The sequence below is a fragment of the Phodopus roborovskii genome, unplaced genomic scaffold, assembly GCF_943737965.1.
Source record: "Phodopus roborovskii unplaced genomic scaffold, PHOROB, whole genome shotgun sequence".
In the NCBI taxonomy this organism is placed as follows: domain Eukaryota; kingdom Metazoa; phylum Chordata; class Mammalia; order Rodentia; family Cricetidae; genus Phodopus; species Phodopus roborovskii.
In genome coordinates, this window is record NW_026125444.1 from 3,514,403 (window position 1) to 3,534,569 (window position 20,167).

At 37.0% G+C, this 20,167-nt stretch overlaps 1 protein-coding gene across 2 annotated transcripts in view; it reads right to left on the reverse strand.

The window, feature by feature from the left end:
- Window positions 1–576: 576 nt before the first annotated feature.
- Window positions 577–20,167, reverse strand: part of Ppp1r3a (protein phosphatase 1 regulatory subunit 3A) — a 38,134-nt gene continuing 18,543 nt past the window's right edge. Inside the window, exons 2-4 of one of the 2 annotated variants that reach the window (XM_051175701.1) lie at window positions 5,070–5,128; window positions 4,850–4,974; window positions 577–2,923 (exon numbers count right to left, since the gene is read on the reverse strand). In XM_051175701.1, coding sequence (XP_051031658.1) covers window positions 587–2,923; window positions 4,850–4,974; window positions 5,070–5,128 — 2,521 coding nt within the window. In that variant the 3' untranslated portion in view covers window positions 577–586. Of the gene's footprint in view, window positions 2,924–4,849; window positions 4,975–5,069; window positions 5,132–20,167 lie in introns of both variants that reach the window. The other variant, XM_051175699.1, reaches the window with a different exon arrangement.

Genomic DNA, 20,167 nt, shown 5'->3' on the forward strand with positions numbered 1-20,167 from the left:
GTTTTGATATGATAACATACATGGGCATTTTATTGAAGGTATAAAATAGAAATTTCAGTACTTTATCTATAAACATGTACTTTATCTATAAACATGTGCTGCTAAATAACACAGTGATAAATAAAAATTTCATGGTAAATTCTATGGGTTAAAAGAAAAAAATCTCTACTATTGTGCATATTTTATCTATTTTTAAATCCATAGGGGAGAGAAGCTCTTTCAGGGAAAAAATATCTGAAGTTTTACTCTGAAAAAAATGAATGCAAGAAATAGCATTTTAAGCAGTGAAGAGACATGAAGCATTTCAACTTCACAGCCTGCTAAGGAGCAACAGCTGTACCTAATTTCAACTTGACGTGCTTCAGATCTCATATTCATATAGGTATTTAATGATCCAAGCATAATGGTCCTATATAGAATAATTACTTATATGAAGGAGCTAACGTCATACGCATTCCTTTTTAAAATGTTCTTTCAAGAGAAAAACTGCCCTGACTCTTTGAACAATGAATAGTCTCTCTCTCCAATCCAAACCTTTAGGACTAAATAGCTTATCTTTCAAGAGAGGGTAGTCATTGCACCAACCTCACTTCTTTTTTACTGACTCTCTTGACCTCCCCCCTTCCCAGTATAACCAATACAAGGAAAAAAGGTAGAATGCCAAACCTATCATTAAGTCATAGTAGTAAATAGTTGCAAGAAAGATCAGAAACAAAAGGAAATAAGGTAGTTTAGAGTTGATGTATGTGGAAAGCAGAGACTCCCTGCACTGAGCTTGGGCTTCCTGGGGAGGCAGAGTAACAGAAGTGGGGCTCTCTGATCCTTTGTCATTTGAATAGCATTGTGACTGTCCAAAATCCGCCAATCCTTTGGTGTCAGACTTTGCCTCCTCCAGATTCTCAAGAGGTTCACTGACTAAAATCATTGGTCTTTGGAATTTCCCCAAGCTTTTACCTTCTTTTTGTTGGAGAATCGGACCCACGGGACTTTTTCTTCCATTATGTGATTCCATTATTTCTGAAGTTTTAGAAACATCATCAGGTTTAGATATGGCATGGCCCAGGATCTCACTTTCTGGATGGCAAGTGTATTCTGATTTGATAGGAATAGACTGGAGTGTTGTGTTAGTACCTGCTCTCTCTTCAGCAACTAGCCATGCGGAAGAGGGTTCTGAATTTTCAGATTGGCATCTGTAAACTTGACTGCCCTGAGATGTGCTGGATGTGTCTGAAGTAAATGCAGAATGAACAGCATCAAAGTCTGTTCTTCTTGATAATTCTTGAAGCAGCTCAAGATCTTTATTTCCCAGGAATGTTGCTTTGTCTGTTGGTAACACTCCCAAATGTAAATCCAGTTTTGACGTAGTTTTTTGATTGTTTGTAATGACATGTGAAGGTTCATCTATGGATGTTACAATTCCAATTCCACGTTTTTCCTTGTCATATGTCTTCCGAGTATTGCATGTAGATGTGGTTGCCTCCTTCTCCATTTCATCTACATGTACATTACAAATAGCTAAACGTGACTCCCTTTCAAAATCATTGTCATGGATTATACCTGCTGTATCTCCATGACAAAGGGTATAATGTGAGTCATCCTTCCTCCCTTCATGTGGATCAAATGCTGTCTCTTTTACCTCGATGGGCCTGTCACTTCCTGCTGTCTCTTGGGGTAGCTTAGCAATTATTGCTTTTCCTCTAGCAGACATGCTTTCTGGAGTCCTTTCTAATGTTGTCTTAATTATATAAGCTGTAACTGCTTGTGCTTTCTCAGTAATACCCTGATCAGCTAGAGAAGACAGTTCATAGCATTCTGTCTCTTGGCAGGTAAACAATGGTTCTGTAGGAGTACCTTTCAGACTTATCTTGTTATCTCTTTTTTCCCAAACGTCTTTACACTCTGCTTGTTCTTTGATCTGCTTGGCTGTGTTTGTTTCAATCCCTCTTGTTTCTGGCTGACTTTCCAGAACATTCCAATTTTTTTTATGCTGTGTATTCATATTTTGATCTTCAGGTTTATGAGGATCTGATTTTTCCCTTGCAGCTTGTAAAAGATAATCACCTGTCAGAACATTACCATTTCTTGGTGAACCAAGATGAGTAGCTCTTGTTTCCAAAGTGATACCTTTGCCACCTTCTCTCCAATTCAAGTTAGTCAATGCTGAAGGAGAAGGATCTACTGGTGCTCTCCATGTAGTAGCTGTAGTTTCTTTGCTTAACAGAGTTGTTAAGTCTTCATTATTAACTTTAGTCCCTTCATTGCTTATTTCTGGGTGCCCCATTTGTTTCTCTTCATTCTGGAATATCGACTGAAAATTTTTTCTTTGTTTTTCATTAACACCTAGGCATGTGTTCTGATCCTCTTCATCATTGCCCTTGGTGTAATCTCCTTTGCAAGATTCATTTGATTCTCTCAGATTTGTAGATGCCTCTAAACAGAAATCACTTCTTGAATATTTGTGATCTTTTATTCCAGTTTTCTTGCCACCTGCTTCATTATTCTTGTTAAGACCATCTGTCATTAGGTGGTCAGAGGATGAGCATGCTATTTGCACTCTGCCACTTCCATGGGCGGGGTTGGCATTATCATCTAGGACTTCTTGGCTGCAGAGGTTCAATTGCATTAATTTGTCAGAGCTAACATCACCCAGTAATGGCTTCATTTCTCCCACATATGAAGGAATCTCCTCTAAATGTGGATGGCCATATTCATTTCCTGAAGAATAGTTTCTGCTAGGGTAAGAATCTCTCTTTAAGGAGATTTCTTCTGGTAAGCTTGGAGATAAAGGCCTTCTGAATAAGTCAGTATGAATTCCATGATAATCTTGCTTCTTCTCTGACCCCTCAGCTTTATTTGTGAAATTGACTGGATCTGTGGAAAATGCATTCTCTTCATCCCGAGTAATTAATAGCGGTTGATTTATCTTATGGAATAAAAACAAACAAACAAACAAAAAACAATATGATTTTTTTAAATATATGAAAAAGTGAATTTGATTTTATTATCTCAAGTAATTATCTGATAGAGCTCCTCCTCTCAATTCATTTATGGATTTCACACAAACTCTGGAAGTTGGATGTTTGGGGAAAGACCTTTATAAGGTCTGTCTTGGGAATGAGACCAGTGGGAAAGAGGCCCAAATTAATCACACTCCTTCTCAGCTTCCAAATATCACATTGTATTATTCAAACATTCTTGCTTGTCATTGCACTTTTTCCTCACTTAGGATATACACATTGATAGCTCCATGCTAATCAATTAGAGAGCAGCTTCCTGGATGCCCCTTGCTGCATTTATATGTGCTGTAGGTGCCCCCATTACAGTTTCTCTTATTAATATGTTTTCTGCAAAGCCTCTGCAAACTATTAATAGCAAAACGTCACTCAAAGAAAAGTGAGGGAGTTAATGTCTCTGCAAATTCTGTTTTAATGACCCTCTGCCAACTGGTACTCAAATGTATTTGAGCTCTTCAGTGATGCCAACTGTCAGGATTTAACAGTGAGATGCCTGTGTGGTTTTTTTCTTTCCTCCTCATAACTGACATTTGCATGATCTCAATAATTATATGCAAATCTTACATTTCCCCCTTCTTCTCACATAAGGTTCATGTTACTTGTCAACTGCACAGCTGTCTTATAAGCCAATGCCTGTGGGTTCCACAGATTTGGTTGTATTTCCATCTATTATGGAGCTTCATTGTTTTATGCAGTCACGTCAGCATGGGGCAAATTAGCATCTAAATTACAGCTCCCTGTTCATTTATTGGGCGTACACTCTCAGTAACTTCTAAACAAACTTTTATATTTGAGGCTGCTCATGGTAATGAGGTGTATTGGAGAAGTATGTGATTTTCCAGGGCCCTTTCATTATATTCTGTGGTTTGAAAAAAAAAAAAAAAAAAGTGATGTTAACTTTCAGCTGGTAAGAATTCTCACAATGGGTGACAACTTTGTAGTGCCTTAACTTGGGAGCACAGTCAATTGCAGGCTTTAGTGGTGCAGTTGCCATATGTATCACTATCGCAGACATGAAATGCATGGGGAAGGGGAGAGTTCTAGCTCTTTCTGGCTGCAGTACTGACACTTGAAGAGGCAAATATCATTTTAATCTAAGATGATTATGAATCCGTGTATCCCCATGCTGTGAGCTCCAGCTGAATACAATAAATTGCATTATTTGACTCATTCAGTTCTACCTCTCACTGGGTCAAATGTGCCAACTAAAGCATGTCCTCCAAATTTCAGAAGAGACTTGATGTTCATCAAGTGTGAAATTTGTGCTAAGAAATATTAAACTAAGTTGTGCAGTACCAAGTTTGTTTCCTGTTTTAAAATTATGTAGAGCTGGTTATCTTCTTCTTCCTCGGTATTTTAATGTTTTACTGTGATAAAGAATTGGGATTCTTACTTGGGCAGAAATAGCAGAGCAAAAGATTGCTAAACATAAGAATTACAGGCTTGTCAATTGGATGGGACCTTAACCATTTCCTATTCAAGCCCTCTTATTTTACAGACAAGGTCTTGCTAAGTGTACACTTGTTACAAAGATTAGAAGTTCACATCAGGATAGTGCCCCTTGCTTCTAATTCCCACAAACTGCTACTCAGAGCCAATGGCAAAGTGATAGGGAATGAATGTCTTTAATTTAACACTGTGGAGAGCAGAAGCAACGCACTGAAATCAGTGCCTTGTTGCTCGGTCTAGCTGGATAGAGATGCTGGGACAGAATAGGCTATGCTTTCACATTTGCAAATTGTATTAGCAGAGGCCATTGAAAGGCAGGAATTGCAGCATCTTTGAAGCATAAATAGATTCATCTTCTCTAATACCGTGGCAACCAGAACACTTACCATCCAGTCTAATTCCTTTTCATTATGACGGTCATGCTTTCTGTTGATGTCTTCTACATTTTGATGACTGGCTCCCAAATCATCCTTGCCCTCATGAGAACAAATGATTGTTGGGACATAGGCATCTGTAAAGATAATATGATTGGGTTTTAAGTGTAAGGCTGTTCTCATTGCAGACTTTAACAAATATAGATTTTGTTTAATTTTAAATAAATGTTACCTGTGAACTTCAAATTCTCAAACTTATTTTCTTCAGATGTTATCAATGATTCATCTTTACTGCTAGGATTTAGAAAAACAGACATCTGTTATGAAATTACATCTTTTAAAGTATCCTTACACAGTGGACAATTAACAGTAAGATGAATATTGTTTATATAACCTTTCAAAATTTTGTGTTACTGTATGTCATTTTGAATACAACTTAAAAATTTAACTTCTAAATAAATCTTTTAGAAGACACCGTAATAAATTCCAATTCTAGAAAAAAATAATCTATGCAATGACATTTTGAAATGAGACTTTTTTGTGCTTATTACAACATACATAGAGTGAAACTATAAGCAAATGTGTATTGTTCCTTATATACTTTTACCTTTAAATTTGAGGCAATTTTACTTTTTGTTTAAATGTCTACCGTTTATAAACTGATCTTCCATTACTATTACAAAACTGTTTTTTGACATTTCAATAATTATGTTTTATATCCTGTTTATCTTTTATTTTTATTGTTATAGTGATAACTCTCTCTCCCTCACTCCCTAAAAAGAAAAACAAAACAAGCTTACTGAAACCTGAAACTTATGTTCAAAATTTTCATGCATGAATTGACACTAGCCAATTTTAAAATGGAGACTTCAGAGTGCTCATACATAAGCACATAATTTTAAAGTTATTCAGATTGTATATCTTTTTCTGGTGTAGTTTGCATTTTGATTAGAAATTGCAAACACTTTTCCCTGCAAATGTCAGGAGGCAGTTTAATGAGATCATTATAATTATATTTGTCTGTGATACTCAGTATGAAAAATATAATTACTGAAAAATTGCAATTTATGTGCAGTTACTCAGAAGTTGATTTGTGTGTTTTTAAGTTATTTTCTTTTCAAAAATATTTTGTTTATTGCTATTATTATTGGGTGAATCTGAAGTGCATGGCCACATCATATTTATATGGTATGGCACGAATATGGATGTCAGAGAACAACATTTTGGAGCTGATTCTCATCTTTACATGGGTCCTAGGAATTGAGCTCACATCATCAGCCTTGCATACCAAGCACTTTACCCACTGAGTCCTCTTAGTCTTCTAGTCTATCTTCCTTCCTTCCTTCCTTCCTTCCTTCCTTCATTCCTTCCTCCTTCCTTCCTCCTTCCTTCCTCCCTTCCTTCACTGGATATCTCTATTTATCCTAGAATGCTCTATGTAGACCAAGCTTCCATGAACTCACAGAGTGTTAATGTTTGTCTAACTCTCCCTCCCAAATGCTGGGATTAAAGGCTTGTACCTTCATATCCAACCTTCAATTGTTTTTTCCGTATACTTACTTTAGTCATTGAATTTTCTAGAACAACCAACCAAGCAAACAATCAAACAAAAAAAATAAACATTAACAACAAACCAAAAACAAGAAAATGGAAAGTATCAGTTGTATACTAGAGTCCAGTGTAGTTGCACTGAAACTTTTGATACCAATCCAACATGGCTAATTTTATCTCCACAAAAAAACATGTGAAATTTGTAAATTTTTCCATCCTGATTACATGTAAGAATGTATCTTAGTGCTGGGTATTGGTTGTGCACGTCTTTAATCCTGGCAGGAGGCAGAGGCAGGTGGATCTCTGTGAGTTCAAGGCCAGCCTGGTCTACAGCACTAGTTCCAGGACAGGCTCCAAAGCAATACAGAGAAAGCCTGTTTCGAAACAAAAAACAAAAACAAAACAAAACAAACAACAACAACAACAACAAAACCCAAAAGATAAAGCAAAACAAAACAAACAAAAAAGTAGCTTAGTTTCGCATATATTTTTGTTGTTTTGTTTTACCTTTACTGAAAACAATAGTAGTGGGCAGACAAAAAAACTAATGTTGTAGGTACATAAAAATTCTTAGACTATAGAATTTGAAGTACTATTACTGAATTAATCTAAACATTATAGTGTTTAACAAGATCTATAACCATACAATCATTTTATTTTTGTGAAATTTACCTACAAAAGCCATGTGTTTTGCTTCTCTGAGTATAACTTACCTCTTTTCAGAACGTGTAAGCCTGAAACACATCTACCACCTTTGGCTCTTAAAAGTTGTTTACCTCCCTCTTAGGCAAAGCTCTCTGAGCCTTATGAAAGGGATGTGATATAGACATCTTATTAGAGCTGAAAACCATATGGTCTCTTGTTCTTTACACTTTGACCAGTTGTGGGGCTCTGTGTTAATTGCCATCTAACACGCAAAGAGGCTTCTCAGATGAGAGGTGAGGCACATTGACCTATGGGAATTATAATAAGTTATCACATTGACCTATGGGAATTATAACAAGTTATCAATGGTGAGTGACTCTAAGAGAACTATTTTATGGGCACAGCAGGGCAGTTGTACATATGAACTTGTAGGTATCATGATAACATCAACAAGATCTGTGCAAACTCAAGCCAGACAATCTCATCATAAAATGGGAGGTGGACTTGAAATCCCACCTTCAGCAGAGGAGTCATAGGCATTTGATACCTACTAGGAAAAGAGTCTTTGATGGTTTGGCTTTGATAGTTTACTCTCTGGTAAGTAACCACACTCTAGAGAAAGCCCTAGAGCTAAGAGTACACAATCAAAGCAAAACATTGGACACATGAGTTTTTAGAGGGAGACAGACAGACAGAAAGACAGATGAAGAGAGAATAGGAATGAAGTTGGGTGGATAGAGATGTGGGAATTGATCTGGGAGTAATTGCAGAGGAGGTTGAATATAATCAAACCATGTTATATGAAATTTTCAAAGGACTAATAAATTTTTTCAAAGAATGTGTAAACTATTAAAACAACACAGCTATTTCTGTTTCTTATTTGTTCTTAATTAGAATTAGTAATTATTAGAATTTTATTCATAGAGAGAAAAAATTTGCCACTAAACAATATTTTCTTTGCCAAAATACCATCCTTAAATTTTCTAAATCATTTTAATTGCTTCAATAAAAAAATGATTATTTGGAAAGGACAATAATTTCTTTTTAAAAACTCATCCCAGAGACAAATAATTAAGGATGAAACCACCTTATTGTGACTGAATCTTATCAAAACATGGAGATTCAAGAGTATACAGAAAAACTTTTTATTGAAAGATAAATGCAAGAAATAAAATTATATACCTGTGAAATATAAATATTACATAGAACAAATACAGAAAAACTGGTAGAAATAAAAACTCCTAAAAGTAAAAACTGATAAATTATACAAATTAATATTAAAAAGTGGTATTACCGAAGTGGCATATACCATGTTCATAGATAGTAGTGAAATATTATGGATGTAAAAATTCTCTCCAAAATAGATGTATAGATTCAACAAATTGTAGTCAAAATTATGAAGTCAGTTTTCATAGCGCTGTTGTAGACATATGAGTCCACAGAGAGGAGCAAAGAGATGACTGCTCCATAGCTGTGGGAAATTCAGGGGGAACTTGCTTTAAATCATTTTAAGAGTTCTTATGCCCCTCCAAGAGATCTGCCTATCTCTGCGGATCCACTCTGAGTTCCTGCGGGCAAGACCCTTGACCCCCAAATTCGGGCCTCTGCTAAAGAAAGAGGCCTCAGCTGGAGAGTTCCAGTTTCCAGTGAGATCCCACTATCCTGCAAAACCTTCCCAAGTTTCAGCTCAGCCTTTGTCCTCTTCTGCCAGAGGTGAGTCTGGGCCCAATCGGAGCTGCCTGTCCCCTAAATCCTCTACCCCCCCCCCCCCGAACTCCCTGGGTTGGCCCCTGATCTTGCTGCTCCTGTTTCCTGTCCCCATCGAGAGCACCCTTGGAGCTCTGATACACCCACACCCATCCCCACCACGAGCCTGCCCCCCCCACCCTGTGCCCTACCTTTCGCACAGTCCTGCTGCTCTGGTTGAGCACTGGGACAGAGGATGGAACCAACAGACCACCCTACTTCGGAGACTTCTCAGAGCAACTCTGAACAATGGAGACCTACCTATCCACTCAGGACCACCCTTAATTTCCACCTGCTTGGTCTCTGACCCCACCTCCAGTCTTCTTCTGGAGTCCCAGGCCCCTCCCAGAGATCCACCTATCTCTGTGGGACCACTGTGAGTTCCTGCTGGCATCTTCTACTGGAGCCTCATCCTTGACCCCATCTGGGTCCCTGTCTGCGGAGAGACTTCCTACAGAGCTTGGACCACACAGAGCTACAGATATTGAATCTCAGATCCACATAAGCCCATCGGGGAAGTACCATAGAGAGAGGGAAGAGACACCACCAACACCTACTGGAAGAAACTATGGGAAGAAGGCAATACAAGAGAACACCTAACAACAGAAAGACAAACATGACACCACCAGAATCTAGGGAATCTACACCAACTAGAATGGAACACAACAACAAAGCAGAGGAAGCAGAAGGGTACGACTTAAAAATCACCATCATAAAAATGATAGAGGCCCTCAAAGAAGATGTGAGAAAATCCTTTAAAGAAATGGAGGAAAAAACAAACAAAAAAGTAGAAGAAATGAACAAATTCCTTAAGGAAAGTACAGAAAGCCAAGAAAAAACAATTAACCAGGTGAAGGAAACGGTTCAAGACTTAAAAACTGAAATTGAGAAAATAAAGGCAACACAAACGGAAGGAAGGCTGGAAATTGAAAAGCTGGGCAAAAAATCGGAAACCACGGACACAAGCATAACCAATAGAATTCAAGAGATGGAAGAGAGAATCTCAGGCACGGAAGATAAACTAGAAGAAATAGATTCATCGACCTTGAAAGGATAATAATCAACTTTATATGGAAAAACAAAAGACCCAGGATAGCCAAAACAACCCTATACAATAAAAGAACTTCAGGAGGCATCACCATTCCTGACTTTAAGCTCTACTATACAGCTATAGTTCTGAAAACAGCCTGGTATTGGCATAAAAATAGACAGGTAGACCAATGGAATTGAATTGAAAATCCTGATATTAATCCATGCACCTATGAACACCTGATTTTCGACAAAACAGCTAAAATTATACAATGGGGCGAGGACAGCATCTTCAACAAATGGTGCTGGCACAATTGGATGAGGGTGTGTAGAAGACTGCAGATAGACCCATGTCTGTCGCCATGCACAAATCTCAAGTCCAAATGGATCAAAGACCTCAACATCAATCCAGCCACATTGAACCTCTTAGAAGAGAAAGTAGGAGGTACCCTTGAACCGCTTCCTGAACATAACTCCAAGGACACAGACACTGAGAGAAACAATTAATAAATCGGACCTCTACAAACTTAGAAGCTTCTTTAAGGCAAAGGACACAGTCGACAAGACCAAAAGGCAGCCCACAGAGTGGGAAGAGATTTTCACCACTCCTATATCTGACAAAGGGCTGATCTCCAAAATACACAAAGAACTCAAAAAACTAGTCAACAAAATGCCAAATAACCCTATTAAAAAATGGGGTACTGAATTGAAGAAAGAATTCTCAATAGAGGAAATTAAATAGGCTGAAAGACACTTAAGAAAATGCTCCACATCCTTAGCTATCAGGGAAATGCAAATCAAAACAACTTTGAGATACCATCTTACTCCTGCCAGAATGGCTAAAATTAGAAACACCAATGAGGACTCATGCTGGAGAGGATGTGGAGAAAGGGGAACACTCCTCCACTGCTGGTGGGAGTGCAAACTCGGACAGCCATTTTGGAGATCAGTATGGCAGTTCCTCAGGAAAATGGGAATTAGTTTACCACAGGACCCGGCAATACCCCTCTTAGGAATATACCCAAAGGATTCACATCCATGCAACACACTATGTTCATAGCAGCACTATTTGTAATAGCAAGAACCTGGAAGCAACCTAGATGCCCCTCAATTGAAGAATGGTTAATGAAGATATGGCACATCTACACAATGGAATACTACTCTGCAGAAAAAAATAATGGAATCTTGAAATTCACAGGCAAGTGGATGGCACTTGAAGAAACCATCCTGAATGAGGTAGCCCAGTCACAAAAAGAGGAACACAGTATACTCACTCATATATGGATTTTAGACCTAGATCAAAGGATCACCAGCCTATAATTCACACCACTAGAGGAACTAGGATACAAGGTATATTCTAAGAGATTCGTATAAAGTCCCTCACAGAACTGGTAAGGGACAAGTCCCCCAGAGCTCAGGGGAAGTGGGGGGGCAGCAAATGGAGAGAGAAGTAGGAGAAAATGAGGGGGAGGAAAGGAAAACATGTGAGACCAGGAAGATTGAGCCTGGATAGGAATAGAGGACAGGAAAGAGAGAGAGAGAGAGAGAGAGAGAGAGAGAGAGAGAGAGAGTCATACAGAGAGATAAATGACATAAAAGAGGGAGCCAATATTGGTTTGAAGATAAAATTGAACACACAAAAAGGTCTAGAGAACTATAAGACTGCTGCCAACTAACAATTTGAGCTTCCGTGGAAAGGCTACCATAAATGCCTTTCCCGGAGAGTGAGATCAACCACTAACTTATCCATGAAGCCCTCAACTAATGCCTGTTGGAATCATGTATGGGGAGCAAACACCCATACATAAACACTGAGTTGAAGTAGAACTCAGATGCAGAAGGAGAGGACAAGACCAGGGGGCAGAAACACATAGAGACAACTTACCTGAACAAGGAGGAGCTAACAGGCCACCAGACTGAAACCTGGGAAGCCAGCATGGGACTGACCCAGCCCCCCTGAATATGGGTCTCATCCAGAAGGACTGAGCAGTCTAAGGGACCTCAGACAGTGGAGCCAGGATATATCCCTGGTGCACAAAAGGACTTTGCGAACACATCCCCCATGGAGGGATAACTGCCTTAATCTGGAGACAGGAGAGAAGCCCTAGTCCCTACTTCACATGACCTGTCAGACCTACATGACCCCTACTGGATGGCATTCCCCTACATATGGAATTGGGGTGGGGGGATGGGAGGGGATGTGCATGTGTTAGAGTGCATGTGAGAGGGCAGAGAGGGTAAAAAGGAGGGAAGGAGGGAAAAAGAGAGGTAGGGAGGGAGAAGGAATTGGGATCGACATGAAAAATAATAAATTAAATTAAAAAAATTGCTTTGACTCCAAAATTTAAGTTCAAGGACAAGTTACTGGGGAAACGGATTTCTATTTTTGTTTCCCCAGAAAATGAAAATCTGTGGATTCCTTCCAGATTAATGTGATTTGATCAAGCCAGACCACCTGAAACAGAGTATCAAGTGATTCTACATTCAAAACAGCTGGACAATTCAGCCTTACAGACTACAGCCAGGATTTCTGAATCTTCTTGGAATCCCCCATGACAGCTCCCCTTACCAGCAGGAAGTAGTTTGGAAAGAACAACGCCCAAATTCTCAAATATTGTCTATAAATATTTGTTTTCATTTAAATGGACTTAGTTATATAAAATAAATAAATAAATAAATAAATAAATAAATAAATAAATAAAAAAGAATTCTTATGCAGTCTGAACTTTGAAGACAAAGTGTGGCTAAATCTGCAAATCAATTGAGAGATAGGAGTTGTAATTTAGCAGGAAAAAGGTACTAATATCTCAGAAAATAGGAAGAAAATGAGATCTTCAGAAATGAAGACAGAGAATGGATATACGTAAAAAAAATTTATGACAATAGAATATGTGCACAATCCAGGTGGACTAAATTCTTAACAAGTCAACACCCTTATATTTCCTAGGCGTTTTTAAAATATATATGAATATATATAGCAATAAGTATCTTTCAAATAATGAAAAAAAAAGTTAACATACAGGAAAAAACTTAGTTTGGCTCTATTAAAATTTAAACATTTCTAAGAACTTACTTATTTTTGTTCTATATGTTTATTTTGCTACATGTATGTCTGTGAACTGTATGTCACAATGCCATTGGAAACCAGAAAGGAAGCTTTGGTTCCCTGGAACTGGAGTTACAGGTTTTAAAGAACCACCATGTGGTGTCAGGACACCATACCCAGGTTCTCTGAAAGAGCAGCAAGTGCTCTTAATCATTAAGCCATCTGTCCAGCCCCACTATTAAATGCCAACCCTTTGTTCATTGAAAGATTATAAAGGTGGAGCTAAGAGTTGGCTGAGCCATTAAGAGCACTTGCTGTTTTTGCAGAGGACCCAGGTTTAATTTCAGCATCCAACTGTTACAACAACTGAGAACTCCATTTCCAGGGGATCCAACACCATCTTCTGACCTCTGAGTATAACAGGCATGCATGTGTTGTATAGACATGCATGCACACAAAATAATTATATATATATATATATATATATATATATATATATAATAAAACAATGGACAACCAGCATTATTAGGGAGCAAACATTAAAACCAAAGCAAGATGGTAGCATTGATACCTGTTGAACACAACAAAGTAAAAGTTCCAGAGACTGGAATGAGGGCTGGAGACAGACGCTTTCTTACACATTACTGGTGGGAAAATGATTAGTGAGTGCCATTTTGAAAATCAATTTAACATCATTTAAAAGACCTAACATTTGTATACTCTAGCATGACTATATACATTCCTTGGTATACTCGTAACTTCTCTACATGCCATCTGAGATAATTACAGTAAGACTTGAATGGCATTGGTGTCGAGCTGTCAGTTTGGAATAAACATAAATGCATGTTCACAGAACACGAAATAGAGAACTACAGAGTATCCTAAAATGCATATTATATAGAATTAAAATTAATAAAACATATCATCATGGAGTAATATGAACCTATCTTAGCAATGCAGTATTAAATGAAAAACCTAGAATGATTATTTAAAGGATTTTCCCCAAAAGTCTAAAGCTAACTAATGTGATTCCACATGGTTACTAAGGAAGACAAGGCAAGAAAAATAGTGGTACTCAAAGGAAATTTTTTCAGGATTAAAGTTACCTCAGGTAAAGCAATTAATGAGGAAGGAATCCGTGCATATGATTACTGAAAATCTGTCATTGTTTTGCATGGAGTTAATACATTATTTTAAATGCCTAAACAGTTGAATCCTCATTTCAGATATCTCATGAGAGCAAGTGGCTTGTCCTTTGCCATACATCATAAGATATCTGTAAATAAAACACCACTCTTATATTTGAAGTAACACTTAATGACCAATTACATATAAAGAGTTAAATTAAACAGGTTTAAATTTGAAAACAGAGATGAAGACTCTATTGGTTTTTGACAGCAGGATCAACCTACACCAGTACCTCTAATAATGACACAAATAAAGCTATCTTTTACTACATCTCAGATCCCTTTTATGTTCCTGAGAACTTTTTGATCAGGAGATTTTCTTTCCTTTACTCAGAAAAAAAAAAAACCAAAAAACAAACAAACAAACAAAAAAAAAAAAAACCAGCATGTGTTCATCTGCATACATTCTAAGGATTAAATTAATAACACTTCCACTTCCAAAGTTTAGAATTCCAGGGTCAAATGATTAGATGTAATTGTTTAATGTAGGTTTTTCAATTTTAAAATTTGTTTAAAGCTAATTGAGGCTCTTCAGAGCAAGAGTTCATTTCCATTAAATTTTGAGTCATATGTTATAGTCAACCACATTATTTAATCTGTAGGAGCCATTCATTTTTCTATGGATATCAACTATAACAAACATTGAGAAATCAAAGGTAACTAGTATCTAGACTCTTACTCCAGACAAGCAAATAAAACATTGACAAGAATAGATAAATCAACAAAATGTCATAGTTACAATGAGTTGTAAGTATAATAAATAATGATATATTATCTATGGCCTTTGAGACGAAAGAGTTAACATGAAAACTCAGGAGGGTAGGAAAAATTTTCACAGATTGATTCTGAGTTTACTAAGAAGTAAGAAGATTCTTATTTCAGAAGAATAATTTAAAAAAATAACAAGAAGTAAGAGAGTAACATCACAAAATACAATACATCCAAGATCAATAAGACTGTCAGAGTGTTTGAATTATGTTTAAAAGCAGACCATCAACGATGAACCTGGAGTTAGTTTAAGCAAGACTGTGAAATGGTTACTGTATGTTACTTTGCTGCTGGATACTTGATACCACTATGAATCCAGAGGCTGCATTGTTTACTAGAGGAACATGCTTCTAGCTGCAGTGTGTTCAGCCCTGGAACATACTTTTAACCTAAGAGCTTTCTGCTTGAATATCGTAAGCAGGATTAAATAAAGTTCACCTTAGATCTAGAAGCAAAGCAAGCAATCAGTTGATAGGAAAAAGCCATAGAGATGAGGATGAAGTCAGGTGGACAGATGTATACACACACACACACACACACACACACACACACAAACACACATACAGAGAGAGAGAGAAGCACAGGAAGTAGACGGGAGGGACATTCTGTTGGAAGAGTTTTTTTATTATTTTGTTTTTTAATTTGTTTGTTTTTTTGAGGAGGTGTAGGAGAATGCTCTCTTTCTGGAAGAGGAGTCAACTGGGTGTGTTCTCTGCCTCTTTGAGCTATCAGGATTTTACCCCAGCATTTGGCTACGGCGTCTTTATTGGTAAAATAATATGACTTATTTGAAAAAAAAAAACATTACTGTATGAGCAGAATGTCTCTAAATAAATCCCATAGTTGTTATTTTGTTTTTCTTTGTGCATTTTTTTTTTTGAATTTTGTTCTGTTTTTGTCTTCTAACTAGTAGATTCTGGCCAAGGACATTAAATAGGAGATAAACATGATGAATTTATTTTTACAAATTAGCAAGGTTTATCTAATTTATATAGGATTTAGACCTACAATGGACCTTATAGTAAGATAATATGGTCCAATTGCCTTATAGAGAAAATAAAGTTAAAATTCTACAATATTGGCAAAATAACAAAAAGGTAACTAGTGACCAAATTAGAGATGGTCTTGTCCTGTCCCAAGCAGGTATTCTTCAGAGAGGACCAACACCCTTGGAAAGAGCACTAATTCATCCATTCCAAAGTGTCTATCTAGGTGCTAACTTGTACTTAGCCATTGCTAACCATGTCATTTCAAACCAGTAACATGACATCCAGGTTCTTAATTTTCCTTCACAATATCGCTCAGTCCCTTACAGAGTGATTAAATTTGGTAAATTTTGCAACAGAAGGACCTTTAATAAATTTGTTATCACTGACACTATTACTAACAGTGATGTGTGTGTTTACATACTGATGTATTTTACAGAATAGCATTTGATTCCCATCGCTCTTTCTACTAGAAATTTTGTTGTTAGTATCTACTGCATTTCATAACATTCTTATAAGACAAAAACTTGCAGTCAGTGGCATTATACTCTCTTAAACTTTACAAATAGTCTCTCTTTATCACTAGCCCAGATTCCAAGATAACTCACTAGATAATCTGAACAAGCAACTTTTATTTGTATATATCCTCTCAAAAAATGGCTTGCCTGGGTGTCATAGTCCACCTTCCTTCACTACTCTGCTGATTTACTAAATGTGAGAAGGTCACCACCAAAATAATATATCTAGAGATTTGGGGGCTGTTAATCTTCCATTCTTGGGGGTATGATTTATTTTTTTATCATTGTCAAAACATAGCAGTTTTAGGATAATTAATAATAGATTTTTTTCCTAAACAAATGCAATGCCATTGTGCTACAATCTCATATATGTCCATTAACATATTGGAGAAACTTCTCAAAGATTTGTTCAACAAAATTAAAGTCTGAAGTCAGGTCACCAAGTGTCAGGGTGAGTGGCACAACAAGGGTGTCAGGAACAAAACAGCCATTCAGAAGGGGTTAAAAATGACAAAAGCAGTACACCATTTCCAAAAGAGTGTGGGTGTTGAATTTACTACTCCTTCACACTGTTTGAAGATGCACAAAACACAAAACAGTCTAAAAACGACCAGTCCTTAACTCCTTCCTCATCATCTCTCATTTTATGCTAAAAAGCAATTACTATGATATTCTAGATTATAGTCTACATTTAAAGCTTGTGGTCTCATTCAAGTCTTTATACAAAGCTCCCCTGATATTATTTTTCTTTTTGTTCTTTTAAGATATGATGTCCCTATGTAGCCAAGGAACAAAACCTTGATCCTCCTGCCTCAGCCTCCAAATTGCTTGGATTGCTAGCCACCACAAACAGTTCATAAGTGATCTTTTCAATAAAAAAAAATCATGAAGCGTATTCAGCATATCTCTAAACCAATTTTAAAACTATAGAACAACATTAGTATTACACGATGCAGACAAATATGGTAAAGATTATCTGGGTTAAAAGCATTCAGGTAATATTCCTGTCCATGAGTTAGTTGCGGATCCTAGGTATTGAACTATTGCTGTCAGGCTTGGTGGCAGAGACTTTATTTGCTGAGCCACCATTCTTGCTTTTCCAGACCCTTAAATGAAACTAAGATCATTCTGCCTCATGATCCCAATAAGTTATTTTCTTATTTGGACAACATCCAGTTATTATGTTTATATCATTGTATAATCAATTAGAACATTGTATTTCACCATGATACTTCCATTTTAAAACATTGATGCTTTGTCTTTTTTTTTTAAAATGTAGAATAGTCTCAATAGCAAATAAGAAACAACTGAAAGTAACCCTTTGATTTTTTTTTCAGAGCTTCTTCATTATTTCCTAACAAGAAAAATTTCACGTCTAAATGTGTTTGGTCATGTCAGTGAGGTGAGTGCTGGTTATTCCTAGCTCCTGCCCCCCCAGCAGAAGAGACATTTTACATTTTATTATTCTGTCATTGAGTCCAGCATCACACACTGATGGAAATGAAGTGCACTTTTCAAGGCACTGACTGATGAGGGTCTAGTACATCATTAATAGAATCTTGGAAGTTGAGATGGGGACTAAAAAAACATTGTAGGTTGCTTGGGAATGTGATGTAATTACAAGCAGAATTCATGAATTTTAAGTAGAAGACTATAGATAACCCTGGGACTTCTCTGCTACCACCTGCCAATTATATTTTATGGAGAGAAATGTAAATGTCTTTAGGTGATGGATACTAGAACAACTGAAGAATGTATATCAGCAAGTTATCTGGAAAAAAACTGTCTCAAACTTACTGCCCTAAGGTCCTTACTTTATCTAAATACTTAAAAGACATAATTACACCCATGCAGCAGGTAGATGTCAAGAAACCGGTGACTATGGAGCTAAAATCTTGCATGTCTGCAAACTCTCACTACCTATTCTTCAAAATCCCCAAAACTGATTGCTAAGAGCTTCCCATTATCTCCTTTCAAAAATTTTCAGAATGTTGCTATGTGTGGTTTTTCAGAATTAATACATTTCAACTATTATTTCTTTGAGAATTCCATCTCACTTTTTTTGTATAAAGACTAATTTTAGTAGAGGTAGATCTACTGAGTGAGCCATGTTGGTACTTCTGTTAGCATGTTGTTTCCCCAGTGAAGTCTGTAGTGTTTGCATTCATCGTGTAATTTATTTAGTTTCTTAAATATGGTGGTTTAGGAACTAAGAAAGGGCTCAGTGGGCAAAGTACTCCCATGGTATGTGAGTTCAGATCTGTAACACCCACATACAAAATCCAGTTCAATGGTACCTGACATCTCAGTTCTGAGGAAGCAGAGACATGAGGGTCCTAGAAGTTGATAGGTAGCCAATCTAAACAATCAGTGAGATCCAGGCCAAATGAGAGACCCTGCCTCAAAAAATAAGGTGGAGAGGTACTTAATGAAGATACCTCATGCTGACCTTTGTCCTCCACTCCTTTGCAAATCACATGTTCACTCTATCCACATTATATATGTGCACATGCATGCTCACACACCCACACCCACACCCACCCACCCACACACACACATACATACACACACATACACATTCACGTGTTCAACTTATTAGAGTAGCACAGTCTATCATCCAGTTAATTCACTGATTGTCTACCAAAGAAAAGTTCAAGCATCCAGTCATTCCTCACTCCACTAGCTGTTTTAGCTTGATTTCTGGAATCCTGAAGATACAGGCTCTAATGCCAGTGAAGGAATGGATTTGTCAAAGAAGGTGATGGCAAGTAAGTAAAAGAAAAGCTTTTCCCTTCCATGTCCTTCATGTGGGTAGTCACCAGAAGCTGTGGCCCAGATTTAAGGTGTACCTATTCACCACAGAGGATCTGCATTAAAGTTGAATCTTCCCACCTTCAAAAATCTTGATTAAAAGGGGGTCTTTTAAAATTCAAATTATTTAAGGAAAAGCCTCCCACAGATGTACTCAAGCACTTACATATTAGTTAATCTCAGGTGTAATCAAGTTGACAATCAAGAATAGCCATCACTCTGAGAGTGTGGGTGTGAAGCTAGAGCATCAGCTTGCTGTCACCCACCCAAAAATCTAGAATAAGTAAAATCGTTTCCCATTCAATAAATGTATGAGAAGATAAATTACTTAGTGTTTTCACTTTTATTTACTCATTTTTTAACTATGAGTATGGATGTTTTGTCTGCATGTATGTTTGCTGCATGTGATTTGCATATATAAGAGGCCCTGTTTCAAAGAGTCTGATGCAGAGGCATTTAAAGAGGATACCTTATGTTGGCTTGTGTCCTTCCTCCAACCCTTCAGACTGCTGTTTTCCTGGTGCCCTTAGCAGCTAGAGGAGAGTTTAGACCCTGGAGTTAAGGATTGCCAATAGTGGTCATGATGATGTTGAGAGATGAACCGGGATTTTCTGCAGGAACAGCTGGTATTCTTAAATATGAGTACTCTCTCTAGCCCTAGCTCTTCAGCACTTTTTGGATATATTATTGACTTGGTATTAGAGATCTTGTTTAACTTTTAATTAAATGTTAAATTTAAATGTTATGAAGTCTTTCTTTCAAATTATGAGATGTCAGGCCTCTAATTAAATCAATTATGTCTACTATTTCCTGTATATTTTAAAATTATTTCTACTATTAATAATTGTTTTAGTTTAAATAATCGTTTAGTCAAATGTATGTTATGAACTCTGTTAGAATTCAGTTCCATATTTAAGTAATTCCATTTTGTAATCATACTTTCAAACTAGCTCCTCTACTTGTACTAAACATCAGAAATTAATATATCAAGAAAGTCAGGAACCAAGTAAATTAGACTAGACAGATCATATTAAAATCCAAAG